General features: G+C 33.5%; 1 protein-coding gene across 4 annotated transcripts in view; it reads right to left on the reverse strand.

Annotated features, from left to right (window-relative positions):
• Positions 1–228: 228 nt before the first annotated feature.
• The window catches only part of LOC105208186 (proteasome activator complex subunit 4), a 75,237-nt gene continuing 52,051 nt past the window's right edge, over positions 229–23,414 (reverse strand). For 3 of the 4 annotated variants that reach the window (XM_026140853.2, XM_039458596.1, XM_026140854.2), the window contains 4 exons: positions 22,066–22,632; positions 14,547–16,118; positions 3,273–3,491; positions 229–596 (listed from right to left, as the gene is read on the reverse strand). In XM_026140853.2, the coding sequence (XP_025996638.1) occupies positions 453–596; positions 3,273–3,491; positions 14,547–16,118; positions 22,066–22,632 (2,502 nt within the window). In that variant the 3' untranslated portion in view covers positions 229–452. The remainder of the gene's footprint in view (positions 597–3,272; positions 3,492–14,546; positions 16,119–22,065; positions 22,633–23,414) is intronic. The other variant, XM_039458597.1, reaches the window with a different exon arrangement.

The following is a 23,414-nucleotide window of genomic DNA, read 5'->3' on the forward strand; positions in this document are numbered from 1 at the left end:
CGATACATTTTAAAATGCACCTTTACGTCACCCAGCCGTTTTACTTGGCTCAAGGACTCTTGTGGTTTTTACACTCTCTCGGGATAGACAGCGTAACAATGTGAGCGACCACCTGATGTTTGGTAGGGGCACTCTAAAGGAATTTGAATGCTTTTTAAGTGCTTGGGTGCACCCGGGTGGGGAATCTGAATGCAACCATAGAGGGTCAAAGTTAAGGAGGTTCTACTATATTATGATATTTGTGCTTTATCAAATAATTATTTGTAAAATTATACAAAAAATAAGTATGTATATTTGTGATATAAGTATATAAGGTAAATGTCAGATGTCAAATTTTGCATGCTGAATTTTTAATAATCACATTACATTTTTCATGAATATCATTCTAGTCAACATTAGAACAATCAATTCTGTAATTATCATATTGTTAAGTTGTAATATTTCATCCACAATTAAGCATAATGCGGTGGTGGCACCGTTAAATCTTGCAAAACAGCCAATTGTTCTTCTGTGAAGCACTGGGCGTGTCCTTTCATTCCTGTCCAACCGTCGTAATGCGTTCGTTTGAAATTGCTTAAAGTTTTCCTTATTGTCATCTGTAATTTAAATAACTTTCAAGCAAAATATATTATAACATGATAATATAATATAGCTAATTAAAGTAAAGAAAGATTTCAAAGTTTAATTTGTTAAATATATTAGATAAATGCAAAAATTCGTGTCTGATTCTAATAAATGTTATTAGAAGAGATGTATGGCAGCATTTGATTATGTGTACATAATCTATATCTATGGAATAATGATGTATCAATGGTCATTTGGAAGCCTTGTTTTGAATTTACGTTGTAAAAAAAAATTTGTTAAATGAGCAAAAAAAATGCATTTATAGCATATTATTCTTTGAGTATTTGAGTACGGAAGGGTTTAACAGTTGGAACTGCCGTAAAAAACATTTAAGGTGTCTATTAGTATCATGCACCAGCAATTCGAACTGTTAAGAAACAGTTTGCAAAATTAAGACGTGATTTTCATCTTGATAATATTCAACGCAAACGTACTTAAAAACTAACAAAATGAGGGCCTTATCTTAAATTTTAATAAAAATGTATTCATTTGACGCGTTTTCACTCAAAATAAAAGAATCTGAAAAAAACGCGGCTTTCTCCTAAATTTTTTTATTTTGAGTAAATAAGTACATTTTTTATTAATATTTTAGGTGAGATCCTTATTTTAAATAAATACCGATAATGCTTTCTGTTTGGTGGGATTACAAAGAAATAATTTATTTCGAGTTGCTCTTGTTGGTTAAACGATTATTTCTCATATGTACTATCAACAATTTAAAGATAGCAATCCAAAAAAAGCGTTGAATTTTAGCCAATCGTAAAGTTGTTTTTCATCATGACAACAGAAACCACGCATTAAAACAAAACCAGATCTTACGCAAACTAAAAGAACTAAAACGGAAGTCTTAAAAGATTTTTATTGCAAAAATATGGTTTTTTTTAAGTGAATTTTTAGTTACCCAAAAAACCTCATATTCTCCTTGTTACATAATTATACTTTTTAAAAGGAAGGACAATACCATAATTTTTTTAAAAGTATGATTTTTTAGCTTTAAAACGCCGTATTTTAAAGTCCTCAAAAGTTTTTTTTTGCGAAGATATGATTTTTTAAAGAAAAAATGGATTTTTGAACAATTTTTCATTTTTGCTTAATGATTTCTTCTTTATAACTTCACAATAAATCATTTTTCGGCAATGCCGATTGTGCAGTCACATTTCGGAAATTCAAAACTTATTTGAAAAAAATATTGTTGAAAAATATTGATTGGAACCAAAGTCAAAGCTTTTCAAAGTTGAAATCTCCCAGACCGGAAATTGTATTTACATATTTTACGGGATCGGTGTGTTTAAGGCTTAATGAAATGTATTTTGACAATATAATTATATAAGTTTTGTGTGAATAAATAAGACTTTTCAATAAGGTTATTAACACAAATCCTCTAAACATTTTGCACATAAAAGTACTAAAGTAAAATTATGGAAAAATAATATTTTAAAAACTCACGTTTTCATCAAACACACGTCGTTCATATTTTTGCAAATGTTGCCGTCAACATGCTATTAAATGCGGACAGTAAATCGATGAAAACAATAGCCGTTATGTTGCTATCATACGTACATTCATTGCGTATAATCAGGGTTGGGTAAGTTAATAAACTTTTTTAACTAAATTAAGTTAAAGTTGATGGCACAGAAAATTAATTTGGTTACGTTAAAAGTTATATGAATAAAAAATTAACTCAGTTAAAGTTACATTAAAATTAAATTAACGTAAGTTAAAATAAAAGTCAATTTTCAAACCCATTATTTACATAAAATTAGAATATTGTAATTTTTAAAATTGTATTATTCTAAATAACAAACAATTATAGTATAAATTATCAAATAAATTTTTTCTTTTATTTATAATTTAAGTTTATATGAAGTAAAAAAGAAATATTGTTTTTTATACATAGATATATATCCTTTTACAATTTCTTTACATTTTATAATTAAATGATTAAAAATACGATTTTACGTATAAAATATAACCTTACATATAATATATCAATAAAATATAATCCTATTAAAATTTATTATTATTAAAGTGATTATTAAATTTAAATAAGAGCGTTATTTAAAAATAACGATCGGTTTACTTTCGTAATAAATCATCAAATAGCAAACTACCTGCACTAAACATTTATTTTACAAGTGCTGAGAATGATATTGATGTATTATACTGTCATTTATAAAACAGATAAAAAAAATTAACGTAGAAAAAAGTTAATAAGTTAATGTTTAAAAACAACTACTTAAAGTTAAAAATTAATGCATTTAATATTAATTCAATTAAGTTAAAAATTATTAACTTTTTAACTTTTCGCTTAACTTTTAACTTTTTAACTTTTCGCTTAATTTTTAACTTTTTAACTAGTTACTACCCAAACCTGCGTATAACGAAATCATAACATTAAGATGCTATCAACTTATCATCAAATTTAGGATTCACGTCAGAGCATTTTACACATAATGAGGAAACACCTTGTTTGTCGACATTTATTCTTACAAAGGTTGACAATAACATAACTTTTTGAACTCGTAAGCTATCTAAGAAGGGTTAATAAAAAAATTTTACATGCTAAATTAGTTTGAGTTATAATAATAAATCAAGCATGAACTTTTGCACTCGTCCAATATATAATACATATATTGTTGTTAAATTACCGGTATTGGTTGCGGATCATTCATGTGAGAGCCAAGATGTTCGAAAACTAAAGGCACATATTTGGGTACGTCATATGGATGAGCTTGAATGAAAGCGCACAATCCGAGCACACCACCATGACGTATGCGTATCGCTTCGTTCTTGTTTGCTAACGCGTGATGATTGGTAAAACTATTTTTATTTTGCAATTGAGTTTTCGCTTTTTTCTTGAACCTTTCCTGAAAGCATAATGACAATATTCAGGTCTTAAAAATAAAGATTAGAAAATTAGTGTTATTAGGTTTAGAATTAAAGGTAATCTCGGTGAAAAAAAATTGATATTTTATATTTAAAAATTTTTTCATAATTTAAATTTAGAAAGATTTTAAAAAAAAAAAACTTTTTCAGATATAATATTATAAGTTTTATTCAAAAATTACAAAAAAATTTTAGAGAGTCAAAATTATACAAAAATTAAAAAAAAATCATTTTCTATAGAAATTCTAAATAATTATACAAAAAATTCTATAAAAAATTATTATTATTCTGATAAAAAAATTTTCACATCTCACATTGTACAAAATTTTTCATATTTATAAAAAATGTAAAATATAATCATAGATTTTCAAAATTCAAAAATAAAATCAAGCATAAATAAAAACGGACTATTGGAAGTAATCGGCGCGGTTGTAAAGACGCAATTCCATTTGTAAAAATAAAATTAATTTATTGTAGAAACATTAAACGTTTCAAGTCTTCTTCAGCGATACAAAAAATATATACATTCGTTCAAATTACTGTTACGATCGAGAAGGTCATCTCATTCTTACACTCATGCTGTGACAATAACACCCGCATTTCCGAAATAAGAAAACAGACTTAATAAAGATAACTTTAATGTAAACACATGACAGATCGTTTGAAAAATCAAGACCACAACAACAACAACAACCGTTGACAGGGAACAATTATCTTCTGTCGCGCTTATCGATCGCCTCGCGCGAATCGATAATAGTTGCTTCTTCATTGCGGGCACGCAACACTGCCCCGTCCCGACAACTAACTCAGAGGGTTTCCAAAAGATTCCTCACGACTCCTTGCTCGTTCATATTCTTGATCTTAATTCTTGCGCGCTTCTTTCTTTATTCTTTGGACAAGGGGAGGAATAAGCTCTTGAGGACCCAACACTTTTAAGGCTCCCTATGTTCTCGCCTCGGCATTTGCCCTCAGCTCCTCGGGAAAAACTCGATTAAAAAACCGGGGCAAGACGGTCTTCTTTAGAAAATCGAAGAAATCAAATTCCGCAAAAGATGAAATTCTTTTCGTACCAAAGATGTCACAAATTTTCAACTAAAACAAATTAAAATCCGACAAGTATCATATTTCAAACAACATAAGCCTGCAAGAGAAAAACCTTTTAGTACAGAATTTACGTCCCCTACGTCTTAAATAAAATCCTGACATAAAATTCTCGCGCAAAATACTCTAATTTGACGACTTTCTGCTCTACCCTGGGCTCCTGCCTCAGGTTACCAAGCGTTGTCCTCCACAATTCAGAAGAAAAAGAATCGAAGCTCATTCTCAACTCCTGACAAAAGAAGAACCTTTAGAATTCTTCTATCAAGGCGAGGATTTTTTGAGAAGTATGACGACCTCCTGCTTTACCCCGGGCCACTGTCACGGGTTATCGAACGTCACCAGCGTCACTCCCAAAACCAACACCTTTCTGAGAGAAAAAGAAATTTTATACTCTCTTCTATTCTCCAGCTTTTGCCACGGGTAACCAAGCGTCATCCTTCGCGATTCAAACCAAAATGACGACCTCCTGCTCTATCCTGGGCTCCTGCTACAGGTTACCGAGCGTCGTCTTGAGCAATATCAAACAAAAATGACAACCTTCTGCTTTCACCAAAGCCTCTGCTTTAGGAAACTGAACACCATTCGCTGCAAATCCATTCCCTTGAGCTAAGCCAAGAAATGAAAACTAATTCTAAGCGTTTGAAAAAACCCAAGTCCAAGGTGAAGATTTATAGGAAAGCACGACGGCCTCCTGTTCTAACCCGGGCCACTGCCCCGAGTTACCGAATCATTCTCAAACCAACGCCTTTTTGGACGAAAAAAATCTCAGACTGTCTCCCTCCTTCCTGGGACGAAATCTCAATCCCAAAAAGAAAAAAATTCTAAGCTAAAACCGAAACTTTCTCACTCCCTCTATTTTACGAATTAAGAAATAGAAGATTAGAAGGAAACAACATGCCATACATCAATAAAAATCGTAAAAATCGAGAGAAAATAAAAATGGAAAATGCGCATGACAGTCGCGCGCATCTCGAAACAAAATTTACGCTGTTCGTTTCTATAATTCACTAAAGAGACATTAAAACTATTTTGGAACAATATTTAAGAAAAGCTTACTTGAGGAAAATACAGCAATATGCAATGATGTTCAAGATTTATAATTGTCGACACATCGACTTTGTGTATCAACATTTACGCTTATTGCTTTCTATTATTTATTTTTATTAAGAAAAAGGAAGACTATAGATGTAAATGCTGATATATCAAACCAATACCCAAAATTACAAATCTTAGTAAAACTACGTGAACCCAACGCGTCTAGCCCGTGAAATGCATGATTCCTCGCGTGAAAGGAGACAGCCTCAAGCAGCAAAATTTTCCCTTCCCATTTGTGAACAGATAAAAATAACTTTGCGAATCATTATGTACGCGCGTATTTCCGGTTTTTTTTGCGGCACTATTATTAGAAGGACTTAGCTGATTTATGTCCTCTCGAAGACATCGGAGTTCCTCTTCACGCTGTCGCAAAAGCGTCGCGAGATTTTCTTGGCGTTGTAACTATAGTGCGCTCTTCGCGCATCTGCTTAAACTCCTCTATCGCCGTCCAAAGAAGCGTCTCCACGCTCGATGTCTCACCTCCAATATTTCAAACGTTCGATCAGTTCCCGCTGTCGACGTCGTTTGCTTGGCGTCTCTCGAGGAACGTGTGCAAATTCCTCGGCGTAAGATATTCATGAGAACCATAGCTCGTCGTTTTTCTTTGCTTGTCCATTCTATCCCGAACAAGTCTCCAAAATGTTACGACCAGGAAAGTCGTTCTCACACACTCACGCTGTGACAATAACACGCGCACTCCCGAAACAAGAAGACAGACTTAGAGATCATGGTGTAAGTAGAAAAATAAACCAATGCGCATAATGGCAAAGGTCTAAAATCTTGACTAATCAGAGCTTGAGCTTTTATTTAAGCGCGCTGATTAAAAATATCAAAAATGAAGTTAAAAAATATATTATATATGTGAAATATAAAAAAATTATATTTATTAGGCATTTGGAATGTAAACTCATCACAGCTGAGTTTTAAATCTTTTTTTCTTTAACAAGCTTAAAGCCACTGTCTCCTCAAATTATGCTCTTTTGGAAAATAACATAACATTATATTGTTACCACGGCCAGTCCGGGTTTTGCAATTTTGCACGCAACACAATGGCATCTTCTGTACACTTTCAGTGTCACACTGGTATTTTAATCGCAAAAAATACTGATTTCTACGATAAACGATTATGATAAACAATAATATAGTCGCATTCAATGTGACAATTTCATTCAAATGAGCAGCCACATTGACTTTCGCATAAAAGCTCAAAGCGTGCTTGGCTGACTGTCCCCCACTACTTTTAGTCTACTGCGCATCCACCGGAACGATTCACCTTTCTTTTTACACCATGATAAAGATAACTTTAATGTAAACACATGACAGCTCGTTTGAAAGATCAAGACCACGACAACAACAGCAACCGTTGACAGGGAACGATCTTCTTCTGTCGCGCTTAACGATCGCCTTGCGCGAATTGATAATAGTCGCTTCCTCAGGGCGGGCAAGCAACATTATTTAATTCTCAGTCCGACTAGATCACTTCTATGTTTTTGATGAGTGTAGCATCTTCTAATTCAAATATATGCAAATAGGAAATTTATAAACTCTCCCTTACATCCACTTACAATAATAACACATCTATGAATTAAAAAACAAAATTGTCAAAAAGTGATTCACTCGTAAAGATTAAGAATATGTGCAACTTTGGATACAAAAATAAATAGAAAATTTATTAGTTTATCAATATGATAAAATAACTCGCTAATTTTAAAACGTATATTACGTGGTCTAAACGTGTGTTTTGCCTATTACATTTGTGACAAGTGAAACCATTACATTACCTAAATAAGAAATATCAAACAGTAAATGTATATATAGATAGAAAAAATTAAAATATAAAGTTGAGTGTAGTTATAATAGATAAAACGTGCTTCTTCCTCAAAGATCTGGAGGCTTTTTGAGCCTCTAGAAACGAGAATTGGCAATATCAAGATGCCCAAACCATTACACCATAATCCTCTTTTTCGGAAGGAAATCGAGGTCTTTGGCTTCACTGCTCGGGCCGCAAAAAGTACAATCTTTATAAAAAAAAGTCAGAGGCATCAAAAGACCTCATGTGATATGTTATCACGTGTTATCCTGTAGTATTTAGTGGCATTTATGTTAGCGGATGTATTTGAGTTCCTACTAGCGGGACTTTCGGTGCAAGTCGTCATCGTATGTGTTGCCTAAATTCCGCATAATTTCCCGTGGTTGTTGACTGCCACCATCTGCGGCGGTCAACACCGGGTCGCTTAACACCCTTGTAAATTTGCGGCAGGTCCAGGATACTTTATGATGAGTTCGGGTGTTCTTGCGGCAACGCGTTACATTCAGTATACTCATGATGACTGTGCTGTTAGATGCAGAGTGCCCTGATGTATTTGCTTCGTGCGCGTGCGCATCTGTATATGTGTGAGCGCGTGAGTGCTCGTAACTACCAGGTTATCAGTTCCTCGTCGAGGTTATCAGTTCCTTCATATGAGGTTTGTTTTGCTCTTTTTTTCTCACCCGATAGCCAACACGATGTATGGGTGATCGGGTCCGACAGTTCCTTTGGGGGCACCAGACATAATATACTTACAAGAGAAGTGCACAAAGTGATGATTGCAAATGAGTACAAATTATATATCGTTAGAAGAGTCTTGCCAAGTAGAGTTTAGCTATGCAACATTTCGCTTGAATAGCTATAGAGGGCGCTTGCGCAATAGAAGTTAAAGTTATATAGCGACTAATAAAAGTCCAAAAACGTTAAAATATCTCGAAAATAATCAATTATAGCAAAAAATATATAAGAAACAAAGTAGAGCTTAAAAAGTTTATCTAATGATAATAAAAGTTAATTTTAGGTAAAATTTTCAAATTCATAAAAGGATCAAATTAAACTTCTTTAATAAATCCCTCTATTTCTTTGCACATTATTTTAATTAATGTCAAAACGTTTTTAAAACACTGATCACAAACATTTTTTTGATGAAAATTTTTCGAATTATAAATCCTCAAGTTTAACAAGTATTGTCGGCATTAGCATGTGTATGTGTGTTCACGCTCGCACGAGCAGGCGAATCCCACGACTTGTCACTTCCGCAGTATTTTTTGACTCCAAAGACCACCTAAAATCAACTTTTGTTATCATTAGGCAAACTTTTTAAGCTCTATTTTGTTTCTGACATATTTTTTGCTATAATTGATCATTTTCGAGATATTTTAACGTTTTCGGACTTATATAACATGCTATATAACTTTAACTTTTATTGCACACAGCACTCTCTAGAGGCGCTATTCAAGCAAAATAGTGCACAGCTAAACTCTACTCGACAAGACCTTTCTAACAATATATAATTCGTACCCATTCGCAATTATCACTTCGTGCACTTCTCTTGTTAAACTACGATCTTGGGGTTTTTAAAAAATGGATGGTAAAGTTCAGATCAAAAAAGGCACACTCTGTTTCATAGTCGTGCATTCTTTTTCGTTAGCTCATGCATACAAAACGTACATACGTGTGTGCGAAAATTGAAAGACAAAGTGAAACAGATGTACGCTCTGTATGCATTCACCTACAAGAGAGAACGCACAGTCACGAAACAGAGTATGTTTTTTTCAGCGTAAAGTCTACTCTCACTCCTCGATCGCACAGTCTAGGTTTATTATGTCTATGGGAAAACCAATTCCCATAAAAAAACTCCAGTGATAGACTCATTGTTATCAATTCCTTCATATGGGGAGGTCAATCATCAACCTTACGTATAGGATTCGATGACAAGGAATAAAAAGTTACCAGGCACTCCAGGTCCAGCACGGACAGATCATTGTTCAATGGGTTATTCGGAGGGTTGACTCCCGGAAAAATCTGCGATCGCAGAAAACCCCATCGAGATCTGAAGTGCGTCGCTTGGCAAAGTACGTCTCTAAATGGAGATGCCAAGATTATCTTTAATTACTTGAACTTGCCTGAGAAAGGGGTTTTATTTGAAATCCCCTTCAAAAATGAAATGTGTTAATTCCGTGGTGAACTCTGAAAATTTTCGGAATTTGGGGCTTGGCGTGTTAGATGACAGAGCACTCAAGAAACACACAAGTGGGTCAGGAAAACCTCATATGAAATTTCAAACGCTTGCTGTGTGAAGACGGAATGAGATAAGAGATTCGAACTAGAGAGTAAAAAAAGTTTGAAATCTTTCGATTGATATAGTAGATCAACTTTATTGGTAAACTAGAATTCGAACGACACGGCAGCAAAGTTTTGTTGGGGGTTTCTGGGGCTGCCATTGTGTGAGTAAAATTTTTTTGTGAGTAACTATATATATAAAAAAAAACACTAGAAAAACACATTTGAATAAGTGCATTTGTATATGTTACTTGCATATACTTTGACCAAAGTTAGAATACTATATAATACAAAAGGGGGGCTACTGCGCAGAGTCCGAAACATATCATGAAACACATCAGAATGGTTTTTTTAATTTTAGACGCTTTGAGTTAATTAAAAATACCTCATATTCGTCTTGTTACACAATTATACTTTTTAATAGGAATAACAATAAAATAATTTTTTTCGAACGTATAACTCTTTAGCCTTAAAACACCGTATTGTAAAGTCATTAAAAGATTTTTGTTGCAAAGATATGGTTTTTTAAAGAAAAAATAGCTTTTTAAACAATTTTTTATTTTTACTGAATGGTTTTTTTTATAACTTCATAATAAATCATTTATCAGCAATGCCGATTGTGCAGTCACATTTCTGAAATTCTAAACTTTTATTTAAAAAAAAGATTGTTAAAAAATATTGATTAGAATCAAAGTTATAGCTTTTCAATGTTGAAAAAGTTTCCCAAACCGGAAAATGTGTTTATGTATTTTACGAGATTGTTGTGTTTAAGGGTTAATAATCCTCAGACATTTTCTGTACTTGCTATTGCAAAGTCGTGGAGGGACGGCTGGAGATATGTAAGCTTTTGACGACTATTGGGGCGTGGACTGAAAGACTCTGACTTCGATAAGAGATTGGGGAGGTCCTTTTTACTGGTAGCAGTGCTCATGTTACCCGTCGAAAATGCTATAATGTCACTCACAAGGAGTGGGCAAGAACTGTAAAATGTCAAATGAGATGAGTCATAGCTCATTCAAAAGGGAGGAATAAGTATATTAAAAGTGTAAAAGGATTAGTGTGAATGGGCCGTACTTTTTAAAAAAATTGAAATTAAAGTTTAACTTTGGGACGTTTGTATTTTATGGCTCCTGACTCCTCAGCCGAGAACTCCGCGTTGACGGTAGCGACATTTCGTCGCGGACAAAATTAGAACTAATATACGTGAAACGTGACAGATTGACGATGAGATGTTGTCGCGCATGTCATTTTGTTATTATGTGTTTCATTGTGAAAATATGACTTGTCTCGTATTTACTATATTCGTAAAAATGGACCGCGAGTAAAGTTTCTTTGAATTTTATACATAAAAGTACATTTTTCACTCCTTTCAATAGCTATCCGTGTGTTTTCCTGTCTGAATACATGTCACTTTACGTGCTTTTTACGACTATTTACTGACTGCTAGGCGAAAAAAGAATAGTCGTGACCGATATTTAGAAGTGTTTTAAAGCCATCTGATTAGTCTGTTTTATCCAAATTGGCATTATTTAGAAATGGCACGTCGGACAAAATTACGTACCCATGTGTTTTCCTGTTTCAATTGCTTCACTTTACATGCTTTTTACAACTATTTACTGACTGTGAGGCGGAAAAAGAATAGTCGTGACCGATATTTAGAAGTGTTTTAAAGTCATCTGCTTAGTCTGTTTTATCCAAATCGGCTTTATTTACAAATGGCATGTCGGACAAAATTACGTGTCATTTCACGCAATTTCTCGCTTCTGACGTCACGACTTCAATATGACCGCGGCGAGTACTCAGGAGCCTTAAGTACTAGAATCTTGAAGCAGTATCTAAAAAAGCGTTGTGGCTGAGAAGGCTAAGTGCTAGCGTTACACTTTTCCCTCCGCGGCGAACCGGGTTTGAATCTCCGCAGTATCATTTGCTTTTTTTTAAATTTTTTGCTATTATTACATTTTACAATTACATTATCTTTATTATTTTTTAAATTAATAATAATGTACTTATATATAATAATAAAATTAAGCAATTTTTTATTAATAAAAAATTAATAAAAATATTTAATAATTATTTACTATAATAAAATTATTTATAAATGTAAATAATTAGGTTTTAGCAAGCATATTTATTTCGTAAAATAGTACACTTTGAGAGTTTCTACAATATCATTAATTATAAAACCATAATTTACTCGTAACTAATTTACTATGGTCTTATGTACTAATTTACTATGTAAGTACATTACTATTAATTTAAAAAATAATAAAGATAATGTAAATGTAAAATATAATAGCAAAAGACTTAAAAGAAAAATGATGCAAAGATTCGAACCCGGTCCGCCGCGGAGAAAAAAATGTAACACTAGCCTTCTCAGCCACGACGCTTTCTTGGATACTGCTTCAAGATTCTAGTACTTTTTCTAATACAAACGTCCTAATGTTAAACTTTAATTGCAATTTTCTTAAAAAGTAAGGCCCATTTGCGCTAACCCTTTACATTTTTAATATACTTGTTCCCCCCTTTCAAATGAGTTATGACTCATCTCATTTGGCATTTTACAGTTCTTCCCCACTCCTTGTCTGTCTGAGAATATCTTTTAAAAAAGGGATGTCTTCGGTTTCTTTTCCAGACATCTATGCAAAAACGCTCAGGGGTGGAAGGTCTTCTCGAATCTTTTCATAAGATTGATGGTGGATATTTTTCCTTGGAGTCTTAAGGGTCCTTTCCTCATTGGGAGCATTTCTGTTCCCTGGAGAGTTGAAGATTTTCCCTGTAGTTTCTAAGTGATTTTCGGTATTCGCCGGGGCGCAGGCCCTACCATCTTTTGTGGCGAGGCCAGTACTTCCGTTGCAGAGGTTCGGTATGTTTGGTAGATGAGGCGAGCTCTGGAAACGCCAAGTCCTCGTCTGCTGCCCTTCCCCATCGACAACGCCAACGGATTTTAGATTCTCCCACATCTAGCTCTAGTTTTAGTGCTGGGAAAGACGAGGATATTGGACATGGTGGTGGTTTCCGATGTCAGGCACTGTTGGCATTTTTCTGATATAATTTCAGGGAAAGTTTAGCTATCTCTTTCATATTTGCATATGTTTTAATTGGAGGATTCCACGCCGCACATTAGGAATCTACAGTGACTCAACCTAGTCAGATTGAGGATAATTTAGCGGAATGTATTTTTTGTATTGCTGAAGAAGACTACAAAGAGAATCAAAACATATGACGTATCTACAATAAATTAATTTTATTTTTTTAATTTGTACCTTTACAACCGTATGTAATTTACCGATAACTGTCATTGATCCGTTTTTGTGCTACTTTATGAAGATTTCAGAATAAAATACTTTAAGCTTCTTTTCAGAACTTATGAGTTTCTTTCAAAAATAATCAATTAAAACTTTAAAAAATTTTAAATCTGAGATTTTCTAAAAAAATTATATAAAAATTTAAAACATTTTATAAAGAATTCTAAAAATAATTGTTATTTGTCTGAGAAATTTTCATTAATCTAAAAAAAATTGTCGTAATATCTTCATAATATTTCGTACTTTTAAGAACTTTTCTTATTTTAAATTTCTGAAAATTTCTAAATAAAATACTTTAAGTTTCTTCTTAGCTTCTATAAGTTCTTTTCAAAAATTATAAAATAAGAAATTTTATAAATTTTAGGACATTTCAGAATTTACGTACATGAAATTAAAAAAAGTTTTCTTAGCATTTCTTAACATGTTCCTTCGCCACATAAAAATTCTGATTCTTTAATTTGTAAGATCTCTACATTAATTCCTGAACAATCATCAGTAAATAACTGTTCAAGAAAAATATTAAAATAATAAAATTTCAAAATAATAAATTGCAAATTAATTTATATTTTTTTAAATCCAATCTTTATACAGATTTGATTAAAATACCATTTTTACTTGAAAATGTAAATATATTAATTGTAAGTAAAAACGATAAATAATTTAATGAACATATCTACAATAAAAATTTACTAATAAAATATTTAACGGAATTTAATTAATAAAATATGTAATATTTACTAAAAATATGTATTATTATTTTTAAAACGAAAAATTTATATGCTAATTATTTATAGGCATTGGTCATTAATTGCCAATTATTTACTGACATCTTTCACGTCTTTCAATTTTTTAATAAAAATTATTCTTTTTCTTATATTTTAAACGTAACATGCCATTTTTAAGAAATATATAAACAACTACAATATTAAATGGTTTTTTCTTACACACTATAATTTACAATATACATTGTGAATTTCTTCTTTGTGTATTGATTGGTGAAGTAAACCAATAAAAAATGTGAGAAATTTACTAAAAAGTCCAAATGTTTACTTTGGAACATTTTGATCAGTGATTTCACAAAATTTCAATAAAATATCATTAATGTGTCATTACAAACTATCTATAAGTTTTAATCGCAATTTTATCAAAAATTCATTACAATTTCAATAAAATTTCCTTATTTTTAAAATAATATTAATAATTTTTTATTAGAATTTCATTATAATTTTTATCAAATTTTCATTAAAACGTCATGTTTATTGATTAAACGTAGAAAATAATCTTTTCAACAAGATGTAACTTTTCAGAATTTCTGTATAATTTAAACATAACATAAAATTTATGCAACAATGTCATCAAAATTTCATAAAAATTTTTTTACCAGGCTTCTAAGAAATTTTTTATCAAAGAATTTTTATTTTTATCAAAGAATTTTAAAAACTTACCAGTAACTCCTCTTGGTCTGTGATAAATGTGCAGTGCAACAGTCCGCCGAGCACTTGACTTGCCTTCTCCCTAACTTCCACACAATTATCTTCCAGTAAGCACAGAACAATATCTTTAACGCTATTAACCCAAGATACGTCGCTGAGAACTATACTCATATTATGAAAGATCAGTACTTGGAGAAATTCCAGACTAGAAAATCTGGTAGACCAAGATGAGTGCTCGGATACGATTTTCACCGCAGTCAATGCCATCGACATGTCCTCCGGCAACGTGAATGCCTGTGCGAGCGTCGCCAAAGTGCGCAAACACGATTTGTTGAGTTCCTCGTCTGCTTCCGAGCTTTCCAACTGACATATGATCGGAAATATTCGGTAAAATCCCGGCGTTGTAGTGTAGTGCGCGGGAGACAGACTGATCGTGATCCACTTACAAACGGTCTTCAGCATTCTTATAGGCATTGCTTGCTCCTCCGTCTTGGATCCCGATGTTTCCTTTGACTCATCAAACGAGACGTCAGCCACTTTCTTCAGTAAATTCTCTTCCTTATCAAGATTGCTTGGATTAATCGCATCGTTGCCTTTTACAAGCTGCTCCAGATTCGGAACAATCTTATCGATTAAAGTTTGCGTTCGCGGGGTTACGGTGTCAGTTGCAATGTACGGGAACCTTAGATCAGCGTTGAAGATGGTGACTAACACAGAACCTAGCCGCTCTCGGACGTTCTGGAAAGGATTCGTGAGTAATCGATTTTCAAGACGTCTCAGCAGGCGTTGCATCAGCTCGGTCACTCGCCAGGACTGCTGAGCCAGAGCAGACTGCAGTACATAAAGACGGCCACACTCAACAAACGAATCCTTCAACGGCGGTTCTTCCATCAGGCACTCAAGTAGCCAGTGGTGCCGATTTGGATCCCGGTGCTGTTGCATCGTCGCAAAACACACGCCCCAATCAACAACGGTTTCCTCCGTAAGGTTCGCGATCGCGGTCCTCACGATTGGCAACAATGCCCGCCACAAATCGCACGTCATCTGGAACGGCCAGTGCTTAGCGCCTCGCACAATCCCGGCCGCAAACTCCGCGGCGCATCGCTGGCTACTTTCGTGTTTATCCGCTACCAGCCGCTGCAGATGAGGCAAAAAGTGTTTCAAGTGGACGATCCCGTGGTTGCGGAACAAGCCCTTGAACAGGAAGCACCGTAGCGCGCTAAACTTATCCTTGCCCTTTTTTTCTTCCAAGCTGAAAAAGTTTATGAGTTTCTCGATATTTTGCGAATTGTTGAAAAAGGTGTAGACCTCCCGCTCACAATCCGTTAGCTCACGTGTCTCCGGGTCGAGACTGGGTTGCTGGGATGAGGGCGCATACACCTCTAGAGTCTTTGGCCAACCGTAATAACCAATATACGGCTGGTGAATGTATCTGGACTCATCCCACTGTTCAGCGGTTAAGGGACGAGTTTTGTAATTGTACTGAAGCCAGGCATTGTCAGCTCTTACACCGGGCATGACATTTCGCGATTCTTCGTTTTTTTCCGTGCTTTCATTAAAAAAGCTGCATACATCAATCGTTACCTTTAAAATAAAAAAGCGAATGTTTTAATATATAAATAAAATTTAAAAAATCTAAAGATATTTCAGATTCTTTTAATCTTTATAACTTTAAAATTAAAAAAAATTAATATTATGAAATATTGTAAACACTTTTTCATCAAAAAAATATTAATAATTAACATGAATTTTATATATATACATATACGTATGTGTATCATAGAATTAACATAAATTATATAATGATAATTATAAATTGATAATTATAAATATTAATACAGATGCATGGTCGACTAATAACTACTACAAAACTATACGTGCATGCGATGGGCTGCAATATCTTCATCACCAAGTCGGTCACGCTCAACATGCTTGTGATGATTAAAGGAAAAACTGAAACAAATTATACGTTGATGTTACGTAATAAGAATTTTACATGGTGATTCTAAATGCGCGTGATTCTAAATTCCAACTGTATAATTTTTAATTATAAAGTAGACTTACAAAAGTAAAGCACAGTTATCATTAAAAATTACAGTCATATTTTAAATCATTACGTGAAATTTTTATTGCGTAACATTAAAATATAATTTGTTTCAGTTTTTCCTTTAATCGCATGCATGTTAAGCATGACCGACTTGGTGATAGAGATATTGCAGCCCACCGCACATACAGTTTTGTAATAATTATTGTTAGTCAAGCATGCGTCTATCTTAGTGTATTTGTAATTATCATTATAATTGTTAATATATACATACACTTAACATTAACATACATTTTTTATACCATCAAGCCCCCCTTTCAAATGAACTATGGCTCATCTAATTCCGTATTTCGAAATTCTCGTCATCTCCTTGTAAGATATAGTTAGCGGAACGTTTCGGACGTACTTGTCCTTCTTCAGTCGCATTAATTTACATTTCTAATGTCGAATTACTATACTTAAACATAAATCTACATGAACGTATAACTATACTAATTTTGTCCATTATGTAAAAATCATCATAACTTTATTCGTCAGTGTAACGCGAGAATAGTCTGAATCCATGGTCCACTGTGAGGCAACGTCTCGATGTTCCAAATCTCTCTATTGAAATGTAATAATTTAAATAAATAATAGTAGTTTAAATACTAATTTAACTAAATGAAATAATTTAGATAAATAAAATGATTCAAGAATGTAAAAATTGTTAATATGGTCCCAATAATTTAAATAGACTAAGAAATACATTAATAATTTAAAAACTTACAAATAGTATATCGCATAGATAAAGTACTGTGCTTGTTCGTTTCGTGCGGAGCTAACTACACGACTAAGTATGAAAAGCTAGTCAAGGAGAACGTGAAGCGGATAATATAAACTATTTATTGTCCTATTATTAGTCTATTTAAATTATTGGGACCATATTAAAAATTTTTACGTTCTTGAATCATTTTATTCAACTAAATTATTTCATTCAGTTAAATTAGTATTAGTTATTTAAACTACTATTATTCATTTAAATTACCAAATGTACAAGTATAAAATGCGGATTTTTTTTCCAAAAAGACGTTAAATTTGGAAGAATGATAAAAAGTAATTTATGCAAAGAAAGCACATTTTTCGCGACATGCTGGGACAGTTGATAACATGACTGTAAATGGACAATCTTTGGGGTGGGGAATATTGGCGTCCGTGGACGGTAAAATCAATATTCTCGTACGGTTCGCATGTGCAAACGTGCTTTTGTCAAGAAACTGTGAACGTTTCGTGGCGCATGCGCTAAGGGTAAGGTCAAATACATGAGCGAAAATAGTATATTGATCTCTTATAACCGGAACAGGCAGTGACAGGAAAACGCGCTTGTTTTCCCTTAAATGCCGCAAGAAACATACTTTTTTTGCATAAAATAGTATGTAACATGGGGCCGAGCGCGTTCTCAATTTCGGATGCTGTTTTCAGCACGAGGTGCAGCTACGCGCGCAAAGCGCTTCGTACTAAAAACATCATCCTCAGACGAGAACGGCAAAACTCGGCCCCATGTTGCATAATGTACTATTATTCAAAGTATACTCCATTGTTAGTTATACATTTGTCCCATCTTTCATAATTTGTGAATACCACCAATAAAAATCATCCCCTTTTGCCGCAATCCATTCATCGAGTCATTTTTTCACATCTTCGTACAAACCAAAGCGCTGCTCAGCAAGTGCGTGACCCATCGATGCAAATAAATGGTAATCGGAAGGAGCCAGGTCTGGTGAGTAAGCCGCGTGGGCTAGCACTTCCCAGCTAAGTGCTTCCAACGTGTCGCGAACCGGTTTTGCCATATGTGATGGAGCATTGTTATCGAGAAAAATAATCTTTTGTTGCCTTTTTTAATATTCTAGTTATTTTTCGAGTAACGAACGGTTCAAATCGATCAATTGTTGTTGGTAGCGTTTGATATTAACCGTTTCATCAGGCTTTATAACAGTTGATATATATCACATCCTTCTGATCCCACCAAATACGAAGCATCGTCTTCCTGCCAAAACAATTCGGTCTTGCGGTTGATGTGGATAGTGCGCTTAGGTCTACCCATAATTTTTTGCGCTTGGGATTATAAAAATGAATCCACTTTTCATCCCCAATAACAATACGATGCAATAACAACTTTCTTTTGTATCGTTCGAGCAAAATTTCACATGTATTTTTGCGCCTCTCCATCTGCCTCTCGTTCAACTCATGTGGTATACATTTGCCGACCTTCTGAATCTTTCCCATCTCTCGTAGACGATTGGAAACAGCTTGTTGACTAACTCTCACTTACTCTGCGAGTTGTTTTTGTGTTTATGAATCGTCTTTGTCCAACAATACTTGCAATTCTACATCTTCGTATCTTTTTGGTGGTTTTCCGTGTTCCTTATCTGCAACATCAAAATCACCACTTTTGAAACGCCGAAACCATCGTTCACACGTATCTTACGATGGAGCATGTTCGCCATAAACTTCTCGAAGTAATCAGTATAATGCAGCAGCAGTTTTCTTCAACAAAAAAAAAAAAATTAACACTGTCCGCAAATGCTCTTTATTTGGCACAAATTTCGACATATTGAACACAGTAAAACAATACTATACAAACACTTTTTGAATTTATCACTTGTGCACGTTGACTTTTGTTGATGGCACAACCAAATGGCATATACACATATCAAATCTTTATACTACACACTGCATTGGTGCACCATCTGTTATCTCAAATCCGCATTTCATACTTGTACACATGGTATTATTGGCTGTACAACTTAATTCGGTCCGTTTTTTTTTGCTTGAAAAACGCATTTATTTGAACGATAAAACAAATTAATACCTTATTCAAAGTGTTGTCCATCGTTATTCACTAGTTTTTCCCATCTTTCTAGCAATTTATGGATTCCGTCGCGGAAGAAGCGTTCATCTTTTGAAGCCAAGAATAAATTGAGCCAATTTTTGATACCCTGTTCTGAAGTGAAGCATATTCTAGCCAGATATCTATACTAAACCTAGATCGCCCAGTTCGGCTGAATAGCTGTGTCCGGGAGGATTTCCGGATTCGGCCATTTACCCAACAAAAAAATTACTCCGACGCATGTGTTAATGCGTATGTGTTGTCAGTTGAGCCGGTTGAAAAAAAAAAATATATATATGTTTGTAACTTACGAGTTTTATGACATTCTAAGATTATATTTCAAATAAGCATTACATACACGTTTTAGATTTCCTGTAAATCAGTCTGAAATATTGCAAATGTAGATTGACGCAATTAGAAGAGAAAGTTTTCAACCAACCAAAAATCATTTTATTTCCAGTGCGTATTTTAAAGCTGAGGACAATATGGATAGACCAAGCACAAGTGGCGTGCTTGGTATAATTTTTAAGGTTCCTGCTCCTGCATTCATACTTACAAGCGGCCATTTTGTTGTAGGTAATATAGTTGAAACCAGAAATTCTTCCTGCTTCAATACTGTCATATGCTAATGGCACAGGTTAGCAATCTAGATTTAGTATAGATATCTGTGATTCCAATCAAAGCGTTCTGTATCGATCAAAACAAATGATAGTCGGAAAGGGCAAGGTCTGCGCTATAAGGCGGATGAGCCAAAACTTCCCATCCGATATTTTCCAAATAGTTTTTAACCAGAACAGCAACATAAAGCCGAGTGTTGTCATGATGAAAGATTATAGACTCGTGTCTGGTTGCATATTCTGGACGTTTTTCGGCTATAGCTCGCTTTAAACAGATCAATTGTTGCCTGTAGAAGTTTCCCGTGATGGTTTGACCAGGTTTTAGCAACTCATAATGGATCACACCTGTCTGATCCCACCAAATAGAGCATTACCTTGGCACCATAGATATTCGGCTTCGACGGTTGGCCGGACTTTACATACAATTTTTTGGGTTTCAAGTTGTCGTAGTGAATCCATTTTTCGTCCCCGGTAATGATTCGATGCAGAAAAAACTTCTTTATGTATCGTTCAAACAACATTTCGGACATGCAAAATTGTCGTCCAATATCTCTCGGTTTCAATTCGTATGAGACCCAATTTTTTTGCTTTTGGATGTATCCCGCGGCTTTGAGTCGTTTCGAAATAGCTTGTTGAGTAACTTCCAATGTTTTTGCAAGCTCTTCTTGCGTTTAACATAAATTTTGATCAAGTAATGTTCCTAATTCTTCATCTTCAAACTTTTTCGGTTGACCCAAACGCTCTTTGTCTTCCGTACTAAAATCACCACTTTTAAATCGTCGAAACCATTCTCTGCAAGATTTATCCGATGGTGCAGATTTACCATACACTTCCACAAGCATTTGACGCGCTTCAGCTACACTTTTCTTCCAATTGAAAATCAAAACTTCTCGCAAATAATGCTTATTTGGAACGAAACTCGACATTTTCAACGCATTAAAAATTAAACTTGTTGTACAAAACTCAAAGACTTGTAAACAATATTTGGTTGATAGATGTTGACACTTCACGATACAGCAAAAATCAGCTATCGCCATCAACCATTTATAGCACCTAAAGCCATCTTTTGAAAACGGATCGAACCAAGTTGTACATCCAATACATTTCAATAAAGAGACTCAGAACATCAAGACGTTGCTTCACAGTAGACCTCACATGGATTCAGACTGGTCTCATTACATCGACAAATAAAGCTATGCTGATTTTTACATAATGGACAAAATCAGTGTAGTTATACGGTCATGTAGATTTATGTTTAAGTATAGTAGTTCAACATTAGAAATGTAAATTAATGCGGCTTAAGAACAAGTACGTCCAAAACGTTCCGCTAACTGTATGTCAACTTGGTTGTCAAGATTAAGATTAATTGTAACTCAAAAAACAGTTCATTCTCGGCTTTATATTATTCATATTTTATTGATACAAACATAAAAAAATTGGTAATAAAATTGTATTTTACACACAAACATCTAGTGTCAATTCTTTATTGGTATTACTTTTGAACATTTTATTAAGTTCTATGAGCCAAATATTGTTAACTTACTTATTACTTATTGATTGTATTCTAGTTTTGTTGTTACTGTATCTCTCGTAACATTTTAAAGAATTTTTCAAAAATTGATTAGAATTTCCCCAAAAACACCTTAAACTTCTAATTTTATAACTTTTGTTCAAAAAAATTCTAGAATAAAAAATTTTAAAATATTTTAAAATTTATTGTATAAAAATTTTTAGAAAAGATATAGATATTCTCAGCACTTCTAAAAAGTATCTAATTATAAAAAATAAAAAAATTTGAAAAATTTTCTAAAAAGTTATACTTTTTTATTATTTCGAAAAAATCTTCCAATTTATAAAAAATAATAAAAATCTGAGAAATTTTCTGTTATAAAATTATACACAAAAATCTAGAAAATTATAAAAAATTCTGAAAAATTATATAAAGAATTTTAAGAAAATTTTTCACTATAATTGCTATATAAAAATCTGACAAAATCTGTATACCTTTATATGCTTTCGTTTTTGTTGCTTCAACATAAACGTCACTACTCTGGTAGCGATCTTCCTCTCCTCCAAAGAATCGTGTATAAGTGCTTGCAAAAAGTAACGTACTAATTTTGCGGAGTAGGGTTGATTCGGATGCACTAAATCTTTTATGAAGGTCATCGCCATTAATCTGTGCCGCCAATGAAGAGGTTCCTCGAGTATACAACGCAAAAGCTCGTCGAGTAGATTATTATACGCCGCCAAATTAGACCGATTGAGTTGTTTCAGTTTCTGCGCACCCTCTTCTATTTCGTTTTGGTCAGGCTGCGGCAGAGCCGGCTGTGGTAAATGTTTCCATAATGTGCGTGCAGCTGCTAGACACGTGTCGGATATCTTGAGCTCGAGTGTATTCAAACAAAAATTTTTATTTATAGTGTCTACGATGCCCTGTTTTAAGCGAATCACTGAGAGCTTTTCGGACGGTTTGGAAAGCACAATGGCTGGCCCTAATGACACCATAACATTCAAATCTCCTTGTGTGATGATGGAGGAATGTTGTGAGCCAAGCAACAAATATAGAACACCCTGTTTTGGATAATTTTATGATAATTTAATCTGATATTTTTTCCAGAAATATTAAATTTGAAATATTTATAATTATTATAAATATTTATTATAAATTCTTGATAACATGAATAATAAATAATAGCTATTAATATTTTAAATAAACAAAATAACTATATTAATTACAATTACATTAATTATAACTGCAAAATACTTATTATAATTTCAATGATAATTTAAACTAGAATAACAAAGAATTATTGTTATTAACCCTTAAACACACCGATCCCGTAAAATACGTAAACACATTTTCGAGTCTGGGAGACTTTTTCAACTTTGAGAAGTTATAACTTTGGTTCTAATCAACATTTTTCGAAAAACTTTTTTTCCACATAAAAGTTAAGAATCTCAGAAATATGATTGCATCGGCTTTGCTAAAAAATGATTTGTTGTTAAGTTGTACAAGAAAAACCATTAAGCAAAGATTAGAAAGTGTTTAAAAATCCACTTTTCCTTTAAAAAATCATATCTCCGCAACAAAAAACTTTTAAGAACTTTCAAATACGGTATTTTAAAGCTAAAGAGTCATACTTAAAAAAAAATATGATATTGTCATTCCTTTTAAAAAGTATAATTAGGGGAAACCAGGGCTATTCGTTAGACCTTTTGCTCTTTTGTGTCTCCTGAGTCCTATATTCATTAAAAAAAAACATTGGACGATTTGAAAGGTTGAACCTTCCCCTTCACAATGCCGGTGTAGAACATGGAAGTATACTTGCTTTAAAGTACATATAAAAATGTCA

This window comes from Solenopsis invicta, chromosome 16 (genome assembly GCF_016802725.1).
Source record: "Solenopsis invicta isolate M01_SB chromosome 16, UNIL_Sinv_3.0, whole genome shotgun sequence".
Classification (NCBI taxonomy): Eukaryota; Metazoa; Arthropoda; class Insecta; order Hymenoptera; family Formicidae; genus Solenopsis; species Solenopsis invicta.